This window comes from Macrobrachium rosenbergii, chromosome 56 (genome assembly GCF_040412425.1).
Source record: "Macrobrachium rosenbergii isolate ZJJX-2024 chromosome 56, ASM4041242v1, whole genome shotgun sequence".
Taxonomy (NCBI): domain Eukaryota; kingdom Metazoa; phylum Arthropoda; class Malacostraca; order Decapoda; family Palaemonidae; genus Macrobrachium; species Macrobrachium rosenbergii.
Genome location: NC_089796.1, coordinates 22,016,091 through 22,037,722, shown reverse-complemented (window position 1 = coordinate 22,037,722; position 21,632 = coordinate 22,016,091). Strand labels below are relative to the sequence as shown.

The following is a 21,632-nucleotide window of genomic DNA, read 5'->3' as shown; positions in this document are numbered from 1 at the left end:
TTAAAATGTCTTCCCTGTTGTAGAAATTTAGTTAAAATGTCTTCCCTGTTGTAGAATTTTTCGAAATTTCTTCTTTGTCGCCAGTTTAGGTGGAAATGTATTTCCAGTTGTAGAATGTCTTAAATGACTTTCCATTCGTGAAATATTCGTTAAAAACGTCTTCGCAACTTCTGCGATTTTAAGGTTGATTTTTTTTTATATACCAAATATATTCTCAGCTGTCAATATTTGTCGTAAACGTTATCCCAGTTATAGAAGTTGTGTCGAAAATCTATATTGGAGTTGATTTATCAAAAAGTTCCAAGGAGTCGCAGTTCCGACGCACTGACCTTCCCAAAACCTCTACCGATAGCGTTCGGGGAACGGCAATGAAGAGGCATTTTACCAGTGTGTTTGGCCCAGCACCTCGAACGTGTTGGAGACGATGAACAGGACAGTTAATTTTTTTCAAGTGGCCAACCAGAGTTACTCAAGAGCCTCTCGTCCGATTGCAGGAACGGTGGTGCAAATGATGTTCAACATTCGAGAAGTTGTAATGCAGAAAAAACTTGACTATCCTCTCTCTCTCTCTCTCTCTCTCTCTCTCTCTCTCTCTCTCTCTCTCTCTCTCTCTCTCTCTCTCTCTCTCTTACATGTAGTTTTCGTTAACAGGGAAGGAAGTTCAAGGAACCCCTCTGTACGCTATCGAAGTGTTAGGAAATTGTCAGTTTCTAAGAAGATGCAGTAACTTGTTGAATGTAGTTGAACTGCATTACCAAGAAAATCATGTACAGTGTTGACGCAATAAAAAAAAGGTACAAATGGAGACTGGAGATGTGGTATTTAGAATCTATTTGCTTGTTAGATATACTGTATATGTATGTATGTTTGACGATTTTTGTATATTTATTATTTATGTGTTATTCACTTATCGTTGCTTTCTCTTTCATGTATTCTTTTCGTAAAATTAAACCCTTTTCTCTATGGATGTTTGCCCATTTAACCTTTAATAAAAGAGGGGGGTGGGGGTGGGGAATCATTTACACAAGCACCCAGTACATAGCAGATACGCTCTCCTTCGTTATGGCATAACCATGTCGAAAGAAATAGTCTAACAACGATGTCCCTTGTTTGGTCGCAGTGAAAGTTGCATTTATCCCTCTGGTTATCTCGGAAATGGGTTGCGTGATAACAACACATTCCAGTATGTCCCAACATTAAAAGAAAAAATGAAATAAAACAAGTTGAAAATGCGCCGAAGTTTCTTCGGCGCAATCAAGTTTTCTGTACAGCATATAATGCTGTATGAAACTATCAGCCACGTCCCATAAAACTTTCATCACCCACGGCCCGGTGGTGGCCTGTTTATAGGTGCAGACGCACGATCATGGCAAACTTTAACCTTAAATAAAATCAAAACTACTGAGGCTAGAGGGCTGCAATTTGGTATGTTTGATGATTGGAAGGTGGATGATCAACACCAATTTGCAGGACTCTACTCTCAGTACTTTTTAAGATGTGAGTGCGGACAGAAAAAGTGCGGACGGACATACAAATAGCCATCTCAACAGTTTTCTTTTCAGAAAACTAAAATTGCGTTCTAGGAGAGCGGTCGATCCTGATGGCGTTTTATCCATCTGCGTTAGTCGAACCGCGTTTATTATCGACCGCGATTGCTGACACACATTTAGTATCTGTCGTCAGCAGGTGTTGACTTATGTAATGAATGAGAGAGAGATACCTGGTACTGGAGGGGGAAAGAACAACGTGGAAGTAACGGTACTTTTTATGAAAGATGCGTAGTTATTGTTTTCTCTTTCAATTCAGTGAAGCATATGATGGAGTCTTTTAGTATCAGTGACAAAATCAAGTGTCATATAGTGCTTTTGTAGCATCGTAACGAACAAAAAAGAAAAACAATGAAATAAATTGCTGTATGCTTACTTTTTGGACAGTGCTTGGAAACAAAATGATAAAGATGCCCGATAATGCGCTCGTGTCCCGCCGGCATTTGAGAACAGGAGCCTCAGACATTGGAGGGAGTTTCTTGAACTGAAGAATCTAAAGGTTTTAGGTTGCAAGGTAACACCTGCAGCCACATGCAAATCTTAACTTCTTTCTGGAAATTTTGTCGAAGTCTTGACGCCGATATGTTTTCTAGAACGTCATATTTAATAGCCAAGTTCTTATGACCTTTCTTGATGTTATTCTTATTAGAATGAGTGGAATATAAGATTTAGGGCAAAGGCCAAGCGCTGGGACCTACGACGTCATTCGGTGCTGAAAGGGAAATTTAGAATAAACTTCCAAATTTGTAACAGGGGAAGAACCTCGCAGTTGCACTGTGAAACAACTGTTAGGAGAGGGTGGAAAGTAACATGGAAAAAAAAAGAATACAAATGGAGGTACAGTAAAAGGAATGCAAGAGGTTGCAGCTAGAGGCCGAGGGGACGCTGTAAAGAACCTTAATGTCTACAGTGCACTGCCTGAGGTGCACAGGCGGCACTGCCTCCCTGCGGGGTTGTTATTATCATTATATAAGCTTTACTGTACATAGAGTATATTAACAGTGTACGTATGTATGTGTCAGACGTGTATAAATTGTAAAGCAGTAGCAAACAACTCACATTTCTTTCTTCTCTTTCATCACAGGTGCCATTCTCCACACAGCCTTGCTGTTTGTGCCCTCCTCTAAAGTGACCGAGTTCCCCTCAGAGGTTAAGTGCACCCCTGAGAGGGCATGGCTCACGGTGAATGCCTGCGGGGAACCTTGTTCCGATCTGCCCGAATACGTTTCTTGGCACTTGAAGTAAGTGGTCTTTTTCTGTAAACTGTGTTGCATTTTTTATATGTTTTAAGGTTAAATATTCTAAATAGGATCATTTTCGATTAGAACGTCTATTGTTTTTTGTGCTTAGATTTTAATCTCTAGGGGGTCATTTTGGATATTTTTATTTACTTCGAGTTTTACATAAAAAAAAAACAAACTTTCTGCCTATTGTTCCCGTACAAAGCTTAAGTTTGTTTAGTAGCACATTTTCCTTTCAATATATCCCATTTCATATCTGAACATAAATTATGGAAAATAGTTGAAGGCAGAAAATTGATTATCTGTAGGACAGAAATTGAAGTCCACCACGACAGAAGGCAGTGATACAAAATTCGGTCATTTCCTGTGTAGTATTTGTTACATAGAAATTCATAAATAATGGCAAGATTATATAGTGGGATTCCAACTTTCAAAATGGGATTTGAATCCCTAGATTGAGATCTAGACCTTCAACTTTTGCTCTGAATGCCCAGGACTACCTTTTAGTTCCTGAAACCGATGACTCTGTAAAGGGCAAATGTTTTTCGCCAATACTGGAATTTATACACTTACTTGGATAATGAGCTGAATCTTCACCCATTTCTTTTGCGGTGCAAGTTATTATTATTATTATTATTATTATTATTATTATTATTGTGTGTGTATTATTGTATTTATTATTATTATTATTATTGTATTATATTATTGCGATAAGTAATTTAACTTGAATCACTGAACCAAAATACTTAACTATCACGGACACAGCCGGAGGTTTGTCTTTTAATAATATAAATTTATATTTAGTCCAGTAATTTGCAATTCTTTAAAAATTCAGTTTTAATGAAGATTCTGGCAAAATTTTCCTTATTGATTTATTTCAGAGGTTTTTATCTGCTGTTGGTTAAGTTTGGACATTTACATAAGATCTGTAAATTGTTAATGTTGACCTGCATTCTCTGTATTTTATGTTCATGTGGACTGTTCATTAAGTATTTGTGAATTAGTTGAGTGTGACCAGTACGAAGACGAGATAGACATTTCAGTGTGGCGTTCTTTTTATTTGAAAAATGCCATTTCATGCCGTAGAAAGAGGAGTTTTTAATATTTGGTGCCGTAGTTCTACAAAATTAAGCGCGCGTCTTTGCCACTGCCCCACCTTCCTGTTTTTCTTGTCCTGTTTTTTTAACAGCAACTTCTTTTTCATATTTTCAGTAGTTGGTCAGGTTTTCATTGAATAAAGAACATATCGTTAGTTCATGTCAATGAATGTCTTGGCTTTCAAATCTTAGAAAAATTGTTTATTCTTTTATTCAGTTGGTTTTTTACATGTATGTTAATCGCTAATATCAGACATGAATGTAATTCAACCTTTAAGAGTTTACACGAGTTATTTGCTGTTAGGACCAAAAAAAAAAAAAAAAAAATAAGGAAAAATAAAATCCCTCTGTAGTGTGCTTATTGAACCCATACTATCATTAATAGTTTTATGCAAAATAAATGTTTCCCATAAATTGTTAGAGGGTTACATGGGATTAACTCCTCCCTCTGAAAAAGAACCAAGGCATTGCAGAAACTCCCAACAGCCCATAAGAGCTTGGTATTAGCAGCAATGGGACATAATAAGAATGTGAGAAGCCAACAGAGCGACCTTGTAAACTGGAACACAGGGCAGTGTTCCTTCACTGTCATATCTTGCAGAATGTGTTTAACTCAAATCTCTTGCGCAAATTACTTATCTTTTGCATATTTTTCTCCTTTCTCTCATGCGCCTATTACTTATCTTTTGCATATTTTCCCCTTCCAGCTTGTCAGGCTGTCGAGAAGACTGCAACTGGCCCCAACAAGAACCGAAGACAAATAGAGAACCAACAGTTGAACAAGATAAAGGAATTTGTTCTCTTACAAACACAAATCGAAACCAAAAGCTGCCACATTTTTAGGGAGGATGAGGAGGAGGTACGTTTCATTTGAAGACAATTTTACTTGTCGAATCATTTCGAAATTGTATTGAGATTATGTGAAATTATGTCTGGTGATTGATAACTCTTTTTCTTTTACAATAGTTTATATAAACTATATACTTGCTTGTTAGTCAACTGCTTTCACTAATGTTTGATTAAACTATCGTGGTAGAGTCTTGTTTTTTTGCCTATGAGCTCTTTTTGCTGTGAAGTTTGCATAGCAAATAATAACCATTTTGGCTTGTTCCATACACAGAATATTTTGAGAGCTTTATCATTACTGTAATAATAATATAAAAATCAGCCACAGAAATGCTCACTTTTTTCATGAGAAATATTTTTCATTAATACTATTCTATTTTTCGTTTTCAGGTCACCATGGGACTTTATCCAAAACCTGTCATTAAGAGAAAGTGAAGGGGGATGATACTTGCATTACCCTATTGAGAATTTCAGCATCAACAATACACACTACACAGGTCTCACCTGCCATTCAAATTCACCCGCTGCAACATCACCTGTAATTTCAATGTGATGGTAAGAAAGTCATAATTATCATTCAGGTTTGCCAGCTATGAGAGAAAGTGCAGATAAACACTGCTTGTGTATTTCATTAACTAAAATAACATTTTGTGACACTTGTGTTCTCCACACTAATATACATTTGCAGAAGGGTAACTACAGGCTGTTAAAGTACTATAGTTTTACCCAGACAGCTGAGCCAAAATCCACTGTTGTCACAAAGGTAGCCCTCAGTTAAATACTTTGTTGTGAGCTGTTTTTGTCTTTTTCTTAACTCTTGGAAGCCCAAATTCCTTTTTCTGTTTTAACCCTTTTATGTCGTCTCTTAGTTTTCACGATTTTTTTTAATGAATCATTTTAATTGATAGTTTTCTTTTGTCCTGTTTAAGATCAAATGTTGGATGATTACAGGATACTGAAAATTTTAATACAATCCCTTCTGTTTTTATATTTGCCTATCCTGCAGTCATCAGCTCATTTTATTCATATTCAAAAGAAGAACCCTTGCAGCTGGCCATGCATGCATTTGGGACCACAAGCCTCAGGTGGTGGTTTCAAGTAGTCTGGGTCATTTTCTGTAACTGCCAGCAGGTAGCATCTTCAGTTTTATCTTTTATGATCTTGTTTCATGATTTTTCATATTTCATCCATATTTCCCGTCTGGAGTTCTCAATTATGCCTTTGATAATGGTTTGCATAATTTCTTCTAGTCTTTGGTACTGTTATCTGTTAATTATTTGAGATTTTCTGCACTGGATGGAAGTTCTAGTATATTGCTGCTGCTCTTTGACCATTGTATTTAATTCAGAGTATTTTCTTGTTCAGTAAAATTACAGTTAATCTGTTACATTTGAGCCCTAAAATCCTTTGGTGGAAGGTATAAAGTCAGTTTTAAGCTGGAAATTTTGCACTGTACTTCATTCTTTCGTGTAGAGTTGTAGTTTATTTGTGCAATTTTGGGTATCAAGTGAAGCACTCGCTTATTTTTTGACAGTTGGATATTTGGGTGTTTTATGTATGCTTCATTTAAGTGTATTTTGCCTTGTTGTGCAGTGATGTAGCTTTATGTCTATTATAGAATAAACTTCCACTTATTGGTCCCCTCATTAGTAGGCATTACTTTGCTTTAACTTCAAAACTGTGTCATAAGACCTTGCACCTTGACTTTTGATACCTTGCTTTGACTTAATTGCTTTCAGCATGCATGCCATCTTAATTGCTTTCCGTATGCATGCCTTGGCTACATCCACTTACATACCTGTCTTAGCTGCAATGGCATCACAAAATACAAGATACCAGTATCTGCCCTATGGATGTTCCATGACTCACTGCTCGTCACATGCGCGGCATGCTACACATATACCTGTCATACCTGTATAGCGAGGTGTGCACTAACTCTCAGACTTGAAAACCAAACCTTTGACATTGGCTGACTCTCATAATGTGTGTGATAATGTTGGGTGTACCATTTCACCTGCAGCTTCTTTCCTGGAAATTGGCTGTGATTCCCATTTGCCAGGTAAAGTGTTAAATATTTGATTCCTATTGCACCAGCATTATGTGCCTGCTTCATGTGCATGCACTGCCCTCATTTTTCCTATGCACCACCTTCTTCCAGCATGCATGATTCATCATTAGGCAACGGATGTTTTACTAGTGAAGTTTGAACATGTCTTAACAGGGCATGGTAACAAATAATTAGCTCAGGTACAAGAGTTACCTACTTTTACCCTTTTAGGACTTAGTAAAGTACTTTGTGCCATTGGATTGCCACTGTAGTAGAGTTAATGATTCCTGCCTCTTTTTTAGAGCTTCTTGTGACCCTTTTAGTGAAAGTGGTCCTGTGATTGCTATTGATAAAGGAGACTGCCAACACATATTTTGTTAGAATATAGATGTGGTTTAAATTCATATTCTTCTGAATTAAAGATTGAAGTCTAGTTGGACGGTGCCAATAGGTTACTTAATCTGCAATGTGTCCCTTCGTTTCAGTTACGAAGTCTCAGTTTTAAAATTGGAAGTCTAGAAAATTTTGGATCTCTTCAAGCAGCTTTAGCTATGATTATATCTGAATCTTAGCTAGAGACACCATCTTGGGCTTTGAGTTTCCTTAAGCTGATTTGCAATGGATTATATGAAAGAATCAAATTGAAAAATGATGGATCACATCTTCCTGATGCTTGACTTGATCACTGCAATGTCTGGGGTGCTCAAGCTCTAGCTAGAAACATTTTCCTTCCTATAAAGGCACCAAGTTGCTCTGACACTAATAGGGATCAATTTAAATGAGAACTCCTTAGGAAGATATAGTAGTAGTTATGGTAAATAGATGGCTTACCATACCTGGATACCCCAAACAAGTTTGTGTGTCACTGTAGCACCCATACATTTTTGTGCATACAAGGATGTTAATGGTACCATTGATAGTACTAAGAGAAGTACTTGTTGGCCAGCACCATCTATAAGAGTGATAAAGATGTAGAGAATACTGTGTACAGTTTAGGCAGAAGGCCAAGCACTGGGACCTTGAGGTCATTCAATATTGAAAGGAAATTAGAGCAAGAGGTTTTAAAGGTGTAACAGGAGGAAAACCTTGCAGTTGCACTATGAAACATTGTTTGGGGAGGGTGGAAAGTAAGATGGAAGAGAGAATATGAATGGGATACGAAGTAAAAGGAATGAAGAGGGTTGCAACTAGGGGCCGAAAGAACACTGCAAGAACCTTGGAAGTAATGCCTATAGTGCTGTGTGAGGTGCACTGATGGCGCTCCCCTCTGTGGGGGATGGTCCTGTCAGTATATATTAGCCACTTCATGGCCTATTAACATCTATAAAATTGATATAGTGCTGGTTAGATTTCTTAAATCTTTCCCTGTCAGTTACATTTTTAGGAACCTCAGGATGACTATTGTAATGATCCAGACCTGTTTTCAGTCTCTTTGGTAGAGAATTACCAAGATATAGATGCTGCTTCTGCTAGAACTGCCATGAGCATTCAGTGCTTTCTCTTCCTTGGCAAATGAAGAGCTCTATAAAGTCTCTTGTGACTCCAGCTGGGTGGATGCAGGCTTAGTGATAGCCACTGCTTGAATCTAAAATCTGACATCAGCAAACACTACCTCCTGGCTAAGATACATAATGTTAAAGGAACCACATGACACTGTTGGGGTCATGAAGTTCATGAGGTTCCATCTCCGAGACTTTTAAACAGCATCTGGGTCCTTAATTAAAGTTGTCTCATGGATATCATCTAATATGTTTTCATCTGAGAGATGTAATCCTCCAATCACTACCTCCGCTGACCTTGTAGTTGCTTTGGGCAAACCTTCATTAGCTCATGAGAAGTAAGAGGGACTCTATTCTCTAACATCCAATTATTCCATTCCTTCAGTAGTGTAGTACTATGCCATGGGCACCAATGCCTATTACTTGTCAATGAACAAGATTTGGCAATTTCATTTTGATTAGCCCTTATACCACAAACTATGGGCCTTCTAATTTTTCAGGATTCCAGTCCAGTTCATAACCCTTTGCTGGTGCGAAGATCTTCTGTTTTCCTATTCACTCTCACACACAAGCACCTTAGTTTACTCTCACTTTGATACGATAAAGTGCCTTCCCTCCTAGATAGCTGTTCAAGAAATTTTTAATTACTGTTAATTGAATTTTTTTTAATATTTTTTTTTCTACAAACTCATGAATTTACAGGATGCTCACTTGCCAACCCATCATTTCTTGTACCAAGTTTAGTCAACATAAGAAATGACTCAAAATTACCATCAGAAGTGCTGTGGTCCCAGATGCTTGCATGGCCAGGTGAAAGCATTCTTCTTTTGGTACGTCCAAAAGGACCTGGTGACCAAAGGGTATGCAATTGTAAATTACTGGATTTGTATTTAAAAAGGGGATTTTTTTTATATTAGAAAAATCATTAAGTAGTGTGCTACAGTGCATTAATATTCTGAATTTTTAAAGAATTCATGATGTTAATGTGCACTGCAGAAAGATTAACAAGAAGTGTATGATTTGCAAGTACCTACAGAATTAGATAACTGTACTACCAGGTCACGTGCATGGAAGCATGAGTTTGTTAACTGCAGTCATGAGCAAAGTTTGCCATAATTTTCTTTTGATTGATGGGGTTTCCAGCTGCAGTAACTTTTGAAGAAAATTTCAACCACAATTTTGAGTTGGTCAGTAGAACCTATTTTTCTTTGCTAGTCCAAATTATGCACAAATAAGAACATGATCCAAAATGGTAAAATTGGAAGCAAAATGGAGAATAAGATAAAATAGTTAAATACTAGTGAAAGGAATATAATAGGAAATCAAGTCGTTATGAGTAATTAGAAAGATTTTTAGTGTAAGAAAAGACATTCACTTTTAGAATTCCCAATGCTAAGTTATGAAGGTAAGATAGCTTAAAATACAGGATAAATTGACTCAAATAATTTATTGCAGCTACTGTGATACTTTTTATTTCATACTATCATACTGGGAGAGCAAAATTAATATAAAAATTCCTAGAACGCACATTTTTTAACATGGTAGGCTGTTGAAGGAAAATCTGTAATCAGCACTTCTTCAGTGTACCAATTATCAAATGACATTGACAATCACAAACATCCTTACCATTCTCTCTTTCCATCGGAAAGGGTCCACTGGCCGTTCTCTGCCCTATCACTTTTTTTTCATGCAATATCTCAGCACTACTGTACAGTGTTTTACTTTAATTTTTATTGCAGAGAAATGCAAGTGGCCCACTACATAAACATGGGTGCAAGATTGGAACTGGCAACCCAGACTTGACCCTGTGGTTATACTTTGGTGTCCGTGCATTGTCAGAAATGATGTCTGCCATCTTGGTATCACTCTTAGAAGCTGTTGCCCTTACGATGGTGCACCAGCACAAAGGGGATTATGGAAGAGAGAAGATGTGTGGCCTTATTGCTGTTGGTAAGTGTTTCCAGGATCATTTGTTCTTTTAAATTATAGTACAGCCTGTCGTTCTTAATACATGTAGACTAACTAGACATATAAGTGATATTTCTACTCTCACTGAGGTAACTTGAAGGATTTGTTCTTGAATGAGAGGTAAATATTGAAGAAACAGATTTAAAGAAGTTGGATATCCTAGGCAAAGAAAAGCTGAGGGAGTATTTTAGATCAAAATTAGGGATATTGTGTTTGTATTGGGTTAGATAGGGAAATTTTAATTTGAGTAATTATTTATCAGTTGATTGTACAGCTATGATGCCTTTATGTGAAGAAACAAAAAATATGGGTCAAAAACTCCCAATTCGTCCAGTCTGACTGTACTGTCAAATTGCCTTTAAAAGTTTTATATGATGGGGTCCTTGTCACGCAAGCTAGTCTTTATAGTATACAGTAGAGCAGTCTGATTACACCATGGAAATAACTGGTCTCCTAGCAGAGCTGAGCATCAACTCTGTGTTAATCTTGTGATGAAAAAATGGAACAGATTATTAGGTCAGAGATGTAAATATCAGATACTATGTGGCAACTCTGTATATTAGGTTTAAAAAAAATTAAAATTATTGATCTAATACAGTAATAAAGTATTGTAGTTTTATTAATAATACAATTGACTGTTTAAAAGTCAATCTCACTCATAAGAAGGTGACCGTTGATGTCTATGAAGTTAATAATTAAATGCACTGTTGAGCTCTGTTGCATTATTATACTAAAATCCTATTTATTTAATATTTACAGGTATATTTTCACCACTGGCTGGTTATCTGATGGATGAGAAAGTCGGAACTTTTGGGGAGTACAATTATGCTCCAGCATTTTATGTGTTTGATGGGTTGATGTTAGTGACTGCTGCAGTTACTTTTGCTCTCCCAATTGAAGTCCAGGTGCAAAGGAGAAGCCTGGTAAGTTGACAGATGCATTATAATTTTCATTAACATTGTAATTCAGCCCTTATTGTAAATGGCAGTAATGCAATCAAATTTGTTGCTTAATATTCCATGACTTTGATAATCTATTAACAGTGGTATATTCTATATTTTAGTTTCATGCATAGTTGCCATATAATTCCTCTGCTCGAGTCCTAATTACTTTAATAATTTAATTCTTTATGTTGTTCTTCTGCAGATGAAAAACATAAGCCAACTCATACGAACAGCAGAACTTAGTGTGTTGCTCTTTTTGATGATATTGTTAGGAACATTTTGGGGATACCTCAAGACCTTCCTTTACATCTACCTAAACAAGCTTGGTGCATCTTGGCTACTGATTGGACTAACAGTAACCGTTGGTATTGTGCCCTCATTGCCTTTCCTTTACAAGAGTGCTGCAGTTGTGCAGTATTGCGGCCATCACTACCTTATTATGTTGGCCTTCCTTGGTTACTGCATTCGATTTACAGGTAAATGCTACATATCATCACCGTAGCATATTGACATCTTACAAAAGCTTCATGTTCTTTTTGAGGTGGTGATAGACCAGTGTTACTCTAGTTGAAATTGCACAAAAGAGAATACCTTAGCATACAGGCCACCATGGCTCAAAGCAGTTGCATCCTTATAAATGTTAATCTTATTTAATAAATTATAAAAAACTTAAAACTTAACAATTGTGTAAACTAAAAATGTTGAAGATTTGACAAAAATTTTGAAGATTTGACAAAGTTCCTCTTGTGGAATTGTTTCTAAAACTTTATTTTCACCATTTATTAACAACTGGACAGTCTTATGTTTAATTGTAAGTGTTGTTCTGCATTGTGGGAGTAGGTTATATGGGTTATTAAATACCCATGGGTAAAACTTGTAGTGTGACCAGTTATTATTATCACTATTAACCAGATTGCAACCTGGTTGAAGAAGGCAGCTCAGCACAAAAAATAAAATTAAAGCAAAGAATAAACTTGCAAGAAATAAAAAAAAAAAATTGAGATAGAACACTTAACCATGAAGTGAGACTCATGAGCTTTTATAATAGTAAAGCATCTGCAGTTGGTTTGAACTCCTGAAATTCCAACAAGTCAGCTGTATTACTGGAAAGATCATTCCATAATTTTATCACATCTGGAACAGAACTTCTAGAAAACTGTGTGGTATTGAACCTAAAGAGTAAAGGTAAAACTGTTAGAATTGACTACGTCCAGTACTACATTGTGCATGGTATAACATGTGAAGATTTGAAAGTAAAGAATGATCATAATTATCATAGAACTTCATAAAACATACACAATAAATGTTACTGGCCAACAAGATGTTTATTATATTTTAAAGTTAAGCTTGTGAGGAAATATTTTTGTATATTTCAACGAAAGAAGAATTGTACCATGCACATAAAGAAGATAATTCATTTTCTTTAAAAATGTAAGGATCTTGATATGAGAAAAAACTTGTCTGAAATGTTTTTTCTATTTTTGTTTCTTGTATGCCCTCTATTAATTCTCCTTTCTATTTCCAAGGTTTATCTTACATTGAAAACCCCTGGTGGGCATTGCCTCTGGAGTCACTCGAACTTTTCTCCCTGAATCTTATGAATGTATCAGCAGCCACCCTTGCATATAAGCTTGCACCCAAAAGCTTTGTAGCCACAGCTCAAGCTTTAGTCTGGGTTTCCCATTTCAATATAGGTATGTATATTTCAAGTCTGAAAAAGTTGCAGTTTTCAGTTGTTCCTTTTATTCATAATGATTGTTCCTTTTATTCATAATGATTGATAAGAGACCTTAATTTTGTTCAGATTTTTATAACAGATTTACAAAGATAAGTAATGGACTCAAACTTACAGGCCGTTGTCTGGGAACATTTATTGGAGGTTCTGTTCTTGGGGAACATGAAGGTGTCAAAGATGGCTATGTTATTGTATTCCAAAGTCTAGCAGTGGCTGCTGCAATATGTTCTGCTGTATACTTGGGTATACATCAGTTCATCAAATACAGAAATTCAAAAAGAAGTATTGAACCAAAACCACAACCTACCAGAGAAAATGGTAAGTTCATAATGGAATTTTTTTTTCAGTAAAAATTCCATCTTAAGTTATATACAAAATATTATATGCAGGATATAATTGCTTTTCATAACAGAATAAGGTCAGTGACTCCATAGTCATTCACTCCATAGTTTGCCACAATTTTATTTCCTATTTATCTTATGCAAATTTGTTTTTAATGTCTACTTTTCCTCATAATTACTGAAAGGCACATAATTAAATAATTATATATGAAATCATGAAACTAATAAATTTTACTTTTGTTCTCAGGAAACATACCGAATGGCCATTACACACCACTCCAGGTTGCTGATGAGAGGTTTTGATGACACTCATGAGCTAGATCTCTTTTTACTGCCTACTACAAAAGCTCTGTAGTACAATGAGGATTATGTTTCCCAAGTGAAGTTGTTATCACGTGACCTTTCCTCCAAACCAAGTGACATACTGGACTGTGGCATATATATATACAGTATATATATATAAATACTGAGTATACAACAGATTATATAACCTTGAAGAATTTTATTGAGTTTAAAGATAGTCTGCCACTTTCAAGAACAGTTTACCTGAGTGAATAAACCATTTGTACCATTCAAACCATTAGCAGTAATGGTGCGTCACTTTCTGTAGTCATGTACATAGAAGACAGACGTTAATGGTCTAACAAAGTTATCAGGTGTACAGTTTATTTTAGAACACTGACCAGACTTACTTAGAATATAAAGATAACATTGTATGGATATTTGTTTTTCCTCTCAACCGCTCTGTGAACTAAGGGTGAGATTGAGAGTTCTATCTGTGATCAGTTTTCTGTTTGTTGTATTGTGTAGTGATGTTACTGGATAAGATCAGTGGTTGGAATTAGCTGTGGTGTATCACACTAACTCATTGCAGTGCTTACACTGACTGTTACATAGAATGTTTGGATGAAGTTGTGTTTTTCGTTAACTTCAGCATGCAAAGTAATTAAAATGTGTAAATTTAGTGGATGAATAAATGGGGTGCGAAGTGAGAATTAGACTTCAGTTAAGACCTGGTGCTACTCAAAACTTTGGTCGCTATGTGGGCATCACACTACAGACACCAGTGTATAAGATTTGTTGGTTGTAAATATTTTTGTACCACAAAAAGCCCTTTCACGACTATGATATTCATGTATAAGTTTTTCCTTCCCTTCACAGTTATAATTGAAATTTATAAATGTACAAACTGCGTTCCATAATTAAGTAAATGTAAGGTCATTCAAAATCAGGTAATTTTTCACTTACATCTAAGAGTACAATTTCCAAACACAGTATAGAACTCCTTTAGTGTCTGTTACTGAGCTAAAGTTAATTGTGAAGTATATGGTGAAGATATGAATAAAGTTCTGTACTGGTAATAAAGACCTCCTACTCACAAAGCATCACTTATTATCAGACAGTAAAATGTCCTAGAAGTTAACATAGTCTGTAATGCTCGTTATTGACATGTAGTTTTACTTCCCTGCTTCAAATATTGTGTTTTGTCTCTGCTCTAAAGAAACACTTTTATGACTTGATTGCAAGAGTACCAGGCATATGGATTACTCAAGGTCAGTCAATAAGAAAATCTGAGACACCACAGGAACTGCCAAAGGAATAAAATGCCAAGCTGTTAATGTTGAGGTATGTTACTTTTCATGGTCAACATTAACCATTCAGTACAAATAAAACCCACATTAACTATTCAGTATAAATAAAAACCAAGCTATTTGCCTTACCTACCAATTTTCAGTTATACCAACATATAGGATTTCCAAAGTAAAATGTTTGTGTTCCTACACGATTACAAACTCTTATCTTTTGAATGGAATGCTTTGTGATAATTGTTCTGGTTAAAGTTTGGTAATTAGGGTTTTAACTGACAGCAGGGAGTGATGGTGTCAGGGATCCCATCCACTCATTCAGATGTGCAACGCGGTTTTTCTTTGGATGGCTAAGTAAATATATTTTGCACACACACTGCTGTTGAAGCTGATTTCTCAAGTGTTTTCTTGTTTGATTGGCTAATCATTGTGGCTTGTTTATGGATTCTCCTTCCTAGGAAGAGTAACCAACATAGGTGTCCTGGACATGTATTTCATTTCTGTGTTTGCCAATTACCTCATTCTTTGGGTTTGTCATGCAGAGGCCAAAGATGTTCACTGTCTCTTAACTGTGTTGAGTGCATGTGTCTCGGTTGCCTGCCCAGTGGGAGAAAACAGTTTTGAGAAGTGAAAAAGCTTCTGTCCGTGTCAGGGGAATACCCTGCTGGTATTTCCTCTTCCCTGTATAAAGCCTACTCCAATCCCTATCACTTCCACTCAGAGAGTGTCTACCCCGACCCTGTCCACTTGGTCAGTGGACCATGAAATGATCATGCACTCACCGTGTGTGTGGTGCTGTGGCAGGAAGGCCTGTCTTCCCCCAATTTCCACCTCTGCTAGTTGTACACCAAGACAACCCCAAGAGATAGAGGAGCTGTTGAAAGCTTTATGGTCATTTCTGGGCATCATACGAGGTTCTTCCTTCTTCACCTTCCTGGAAAATTTGGTTTCATTTAAAAGTTCCCTGCACAGGTTAGTGTGCACGGGCCCCATTGCTTCACCTTGGGCTTCCCCTCAAGATTCTGCCTATGAAACTTCTACTATTCCTGATGTTCCTGCTGCTCTTGCTCCTTCAGGGATGTCTACCTTGACTATGGCCTTGGTTGTTGTGGAAAAAGATAGAGTGATCCATGTCTGAAGAGGTCAAGAAGGCACTGCTGTGCTTCGTAAGTCACTTTCTACCTCATCTTCCTCCTCTTCAACCCTATGGAGGCATACAAAGATGGCTTAGAACACAGCCCTACACAATAAGGGTAAGAAGTCTTCTTGTGGCCATTGTATCCCTGCTGGCCAAGTGACTGTGCACCAACATGTGCAGATTTGCACAGGATAGACGGTGTCCTTCAACTTGACTCATCCAGTTGCAAGGCTAGCTAAGCTAATTCTTTTCCTGTGTTGCAGTAGGTGGTAAAGCTGAATCTGAGTAGTCTTCTCTATCTTTATTCCCTGAGCAGGGGCAAGGAAAGGCTACTGAATCTCCCTCTGCTTCAGTGACTGACCCAACTTGCCCTGTCACAAACTCTTCTGGACTTGGCAGTCCTTTACCCAAGGACCCTTTGCAGACCAAGCTGGACAGCCATTTTTGTGATCATTGACCCCTTGTTGAGCAAAATGGTCTCAGGGAAGCAACTAGGGTAGGTGTCCTCCATAGAGTGCACCTTAGGGATCACCCCAGAGTCTGCACTGCTTGTCATTTCGGTTGGAATGGTCTCCGCTTGTGCAGGGTCTCCGCTTGTCCAGGACATGCTTGAGAAACTGTTTTCTCAAATCTCATTATTATTCTCCAGTCATTTCTCCCAGCTGTTTCCCACACCTTTGACATGGCAGCAGATGTAAAGAATCCCAGAGAAGGCCAAAATCTGCCCTTACTAGTGGACCTGTTGATCTGTGGACTGACAAACAAGCTAGGTTTGGGATGGCTTCGTTTGGATGGGACCTCTTTCTTCTCCTCTGAAGCAGAAGTCATGGAGTTAGTTGCTTTGGCTCTATTCAGGATCTCTTTGGAGGAGCAAAAGAAAAAATTCTGAAGGTTGTTGGCATTGGGAGGAGAGATTTAGACCTTTCTCTCACACCAGTCTGTAAAACTGTGGGCTAATCTTGTCTTGAAAAGGTTTAGCATCATTAGTAGTCTCTTTTCAAGAAAGGTTTCAACCAAGAAGGGTCTTGCTTTGCAAAACAGGTTGGTCACGATCATTGGTCCTCCTCTTCTGAGAGAGTAAACTTGAAGCAGTGGTGAAGAGAGCAGACATTCAGGAATACTGTATGCACCTTGCAGAGTCCTTTGAGGTTCTCTCAGGACCCTTGAAGGGTACTGCAGCAAGCCTTTCGGGGCAGCTACACCATCAGCATCAGGCTTTGGGAGAAGGTAGATCTCTGTCTATGTTCAGGTCCTTAGATAATACCTTGCTCTCATTGGTTATAACAGCATTTTGTCCGGGTGAGCACAAACTCGGGGATGAATGAGAATAAGAGAGATTCCTAACCCTCCAAGTGCCAGACTAATAGGACAAGCCTTATAACTCGCACATATTCTTTGCCAACATTAAGATAAGCAAGAAGGCAGCAGGGGCTAAAACGCCACCTGAGTTAGGCTGCAGAGAACAAGTCACATCACATTAAGGAAGACAAAGCTCTCAAGGAGGAAGAGACTTCTCAAGCTCCTAATGAGTAAGGATAATTCTACCGCAAGGTAGAGAGATCCAAACTCTTCAGTCTGGATACCTGGCTTAATGCTGAATGATATCCTTTCACAGATGAGACTGACAGACTTGTCTCAATGATGGTGGAATAGGAAGTCTGAGATCTGCTGAAGCTGAACAGAAACTCCAACAGGCCTTATATACCAACTGTGAGGCTTGCCCTTTCATCCATGCTGCAGCTGCTCCTTACCTAGTGCTCTCTAAACTCCTGCTTCATGGTCCACTAAGTTAATACTGTAAGAGGTTCTCAACTCTTAATTTACAAATTTGGTCTTGTAATGCAATTTTTGGCATTAAATTACTGTGAACATTTATAACTCCAAATATTTCTTGTGACACCATGCTACACTAAATACACAAAACATCTTGCATGCCAAACCTTTTCCACACCGTGGTCACTTTTCTTTTAATTCCTTTCCAGCCACCATAAGCATTGTTTTGCTTACACTGATTTTCAGCCCTTGCCTCTCCATTCCACTATTCAGTTTTTAAACATTTCCACAAACTCTCCAAGTCTTATGTTAACATTAAGCAACTTCCAGAGGCATCCTCTTCAGTACTCCTTTGTATCCTCCTCTATTGCTGTACGAACCAGCAAAAAGTGCAGCGTTGATCCTTAAAAGACATCAACAGTTATCTCCAATTCTTCTCATACATTATCATCATCCATAAAAATACACAAAAAAATCAATTTTAAAAGTTATTTTTATTTTTACTGAACTTAACAAGGTAGTTAATTGGTGGTTAGGGGAGGTGAGCGGGGAAAAACCCTGACTCACTGACCAACACTAGCCTCTTTTCCTTTGGCCACAAGGACAAAGCAGGGTGGTTGAGGTGGGTTTAAATGTATAAATATATACTTGGGAAAAATACATACTACTTTTAAAATATGTTACTTCTTCCTATGGAAATACAAACCAGTCTTTTATATAACAGATTACTCAATAGGTAGGAGGTCATCCCCCAAACTGACTGAGTTGAACGCACCCAGAGATGTCATGATCTTGGTTGCACATGCAATCCGGGGATATCATGACTCCTCTAACCTCCTACTGGTATAGTGGAAAAAAAAAAAAAAGTATATCTTAGTTTAACCAGACCACTGAGCTGATTAACAGCTCTCCTAGGGCTGGCCCTGAAGATTAGACTTATTTTTACGTGGCTAAGAACCAATTGGTTACCTAGCAACGGGACCTACAGCTTATTGTGGAATCCGAACCACATTATAGCGAGAAATGAATTTCTATCACCAGAAACAAATTTCTCTTGTTCTTCACTGGCCGGTCGGAGATTCGAACTCGCGACCATCAGAGTGGTAGCCGAGAATGGAACCCGCTCACCCAGCGAAGAACTTGGTATAGTGGAAAGGTTGACCAGAGCAGTAGAGCCTTGGGCTGGGGTTCCTTCCCTAAGTAAGGGTACTTGTGTAAAAAAAAAAAAAAAAAAATCAGAACTATGAAATCCCTTATAAGGTAATTTAAGGTGAAAGACAGCTACTCTTCATAGGACCAGTACAATCTCACTACTTTTCACCGAGACTATGCTGTTCAAACAGACTGTCTCGAAAGAGACACATCTTGAACAAGGCTGTCCAAAGGCTAATAAGGTGCTTTGCTAAGCAGCAAATGACAGGTTTACCTCCCCATCATGAGAACAATCCTATCATAGGAGGAAAAACAAATCCTAAAGGCCTATCAAGCATGGCTAAAAATCCAAGTGGAGAAATCCAAGGTCTTCAGACCAAAGACTAGCTCATGGGTGAGTGCAAGCCATACAGTACAGCCTGACAAGAGATAGTCTACAAGGTTGAATGGGGAGTCTGTGACCTACCGACTACCTACTTCCTGACCAGTCATGAGCAGCAGCACTGGATGCCTCTTGACTATCAGTCACAAAGAGTGGCCAGGGTCAACTTGACACATGAGTGACCAACATTATCGATCACTCGAGGAAAAACAAGATAAATGGCGTAAGCTGTAAATTCCAGATCCTTCCTAGGATAATGGAATAAAAATCCCATTACTGCCACCAGGGACTTGGCCGGGAGAAAAGAGTATTGTGAAAATTTGTTCAGCCTGAAAACTAAGAGACAGAGCATAGGGGAAACAACTCCAACTTGAACTGAAACTTCCGCCACTGAGGGAATGATGAACCCCAACCAATGAGCTAGACTGCAAGCCCATTCCCTACCGGCCAATGATGTGACAAACCTTCCACTTTTGCAGCTGCAAATCCCAAAATGCAAAGTGAGAGCAGAGCCTTCCTTTTTTGCTTGGCAAGGTTGTACAATGACAACAGCACAAATATTTCCAGAAACCTCCAGAGAAGCAAATCCTCTCATGTTCCCAGAACACTGACATGTAGCTGAGACCGGTTCCTCACAACTTCTAGTACCTTCTCCAATATCTTTTCAAACCTTGCCAGAAAGGCTAGAGATCTTGGAGAATCCTAAGGGGAAGTATGATGGATTGGTCTCTGTAAGGGGGTGGTGCCATCTGCATCTCAAACTGTGCACTGTAGGCATTACCTAAGGTTCTTTGCAGTATTCCTTTGGCCCCTAGCTGCATTCCCTTTCATTCCTTTTACTGGACCTCTGTTCATATTCTCTTTCTTCCCTCTTACTTTCCACCTTCTCTTTACAACTGTTTCACAATCCAACTGCAAGATTTTCCTCCTGTTACACCTTTAAAGCCTTTTTGCTCTCAAATGGCATTTCAGCGCTGAATGACCTCATAGGTCCCAGTGCTTGGCCTTTCACTTAAGTTTTATATTCCATTCTATCCCATTCCAAGATGGATTGGTATCATACAGAAGGAAGGACAGTGATCTTAATAAGTCTATGGTATTTGCCCCAGAGGCCTGAATCTGTACTATTTCCAAGGCAAGAGAAGCAAAAAACCTGCCTTCTTTTGCCCTTCCCTCCTACTTAGCCATAGCTGAAGGAGGAGGGGAGGACTAGGAAAGTCTTCCTCCCCTTCCTGAAGGTAAAAAATGCTGGGATTGGTCTGGATTTTGGGAAATTGCTACTTTCCAACCTAAGACCAAGAAGGACTAGCCACTCCCAAAGGTTTGGCTACAGAACACTTTGATGTCACTTAGGGCTGATAATATTCAGTTTGTGGGTAAGAAAGCTCAGGACTCCTGCTCCAGTCACCCTCAACTCCATGTTACCTCTGAACTGGGTAACGTAGTCTAACACCTACCCAGTAAGGAAGTTTCTCATACCTCCCTACAGAAAGGGAGAAAGAATGGAAATGTTCAATTACAAAGATATGGAAGACTAAGGAAAATGCTTCCTTCCTGACCTTTGAAGTCTTACTTCCCTTTCATGTGGGAACTAACGGGTATAATAATCATTCATACCATGGAAGGAGCTGTGCTTGATACCAATAAGGATCCTACATAGATGCAAGGTAACTGTCTGCTAGATTGCTGGATAACAGGAACTCTCTGATCCACAGATCAGAAAGTTGACCTGACCCAAAAACACCACAGGCAAAACGCAACCACTGCAGTCATAAAAATTGCTTTACCTCGTGAGTGGCCCTTCAGGAACTCGGTTCAATAAGGTTTGTGACAAAACAGAATTCTTTACTTTCTCGAGATAATTAAGCTTACCAACAGCCCAAAGATCTACATATCAACACTGCTCCAGGGTACAAAATCCCAAAGGCGAAAGTTGAACTACCCACGAAGAGTATGACATGTTAATAGCTTTGAGTTCTATTTAAGAATAAATGAGCACAAACAGCAAAGTCAATGCCGACTGCTAAAAAATTATTAGAGGCATAACCTCTTGACATCATGGTTCACAACCCAATGTAACCTCTTGAAATATAAAAGGAAGAACATTCTAAAGAAACCTGAAAGACTACTTGTGATAAGTATTAGATTCCCTGTCTATTCCTCCTCCCATAAGGGAGAAGTGGAGAAGAGGTGGAGGAAGTGAGCTCAACTATGAGGAAGGACAGAACTTCCCCTCCTCACCTGGGTTTAGCTTCCTCCCTGGCGAGACTGCAGACTTTACGTACAATGAGTGACAGAATGTGTACAATCCCCACATCCCTCAATAATTCCTCAGA

General features: G+C 38.3%; 1 protein-coding gene across 1 annotated transcript in view; it reads left to right on the top strand.

Annotated features, from left to right (window-relative positions):
• LOC136836118 (major facilitator superfamily domain-containing protein 6-like) overlaps positions 1-14,713 on the top strand; it is a 158,102-nt gene extending 143,389 nt beyond the window's left edge. Inside the window, exons 4-12 of the mRNA XM_067100110.1 lie at positions 2,632-2,788; positions 4,593-4,712; positions 5,229-5,286; positions 10,017-10,227; positions 11,005-11,168; positions 11,392-11,665; positions 12,716-12,883; positions 13,042-13,242; positions 13,513-14,713. Coding sequence (XP_066956211.1) covers positions 2,632-2,788; positions 4,593-4,712; positions 5,229-5,286; positions 10,017-10,227; positions 11,005-11,168; positions 11,392-11,665; positions 12,716-12,883; positions 13,042-13,242; positions 13,513-13,568 — 1,409 coding nt within the window. The 3' untranslated portion in view covers positions 13,569-14,713. The remainder of the gene's footprint in view (positions 1-2,631; positions 2,789-4,592; positions 4,713-5,228; positions 5,287-10,016; positions 10,228-11,004; positions 11,169-11,391; positions 11,666-12,715; positions 12,884-13,041; positions 13,243-13,512) is intronic.
• Positions 14,714-21,632: the final 6,919 nt, after the last annotated feature.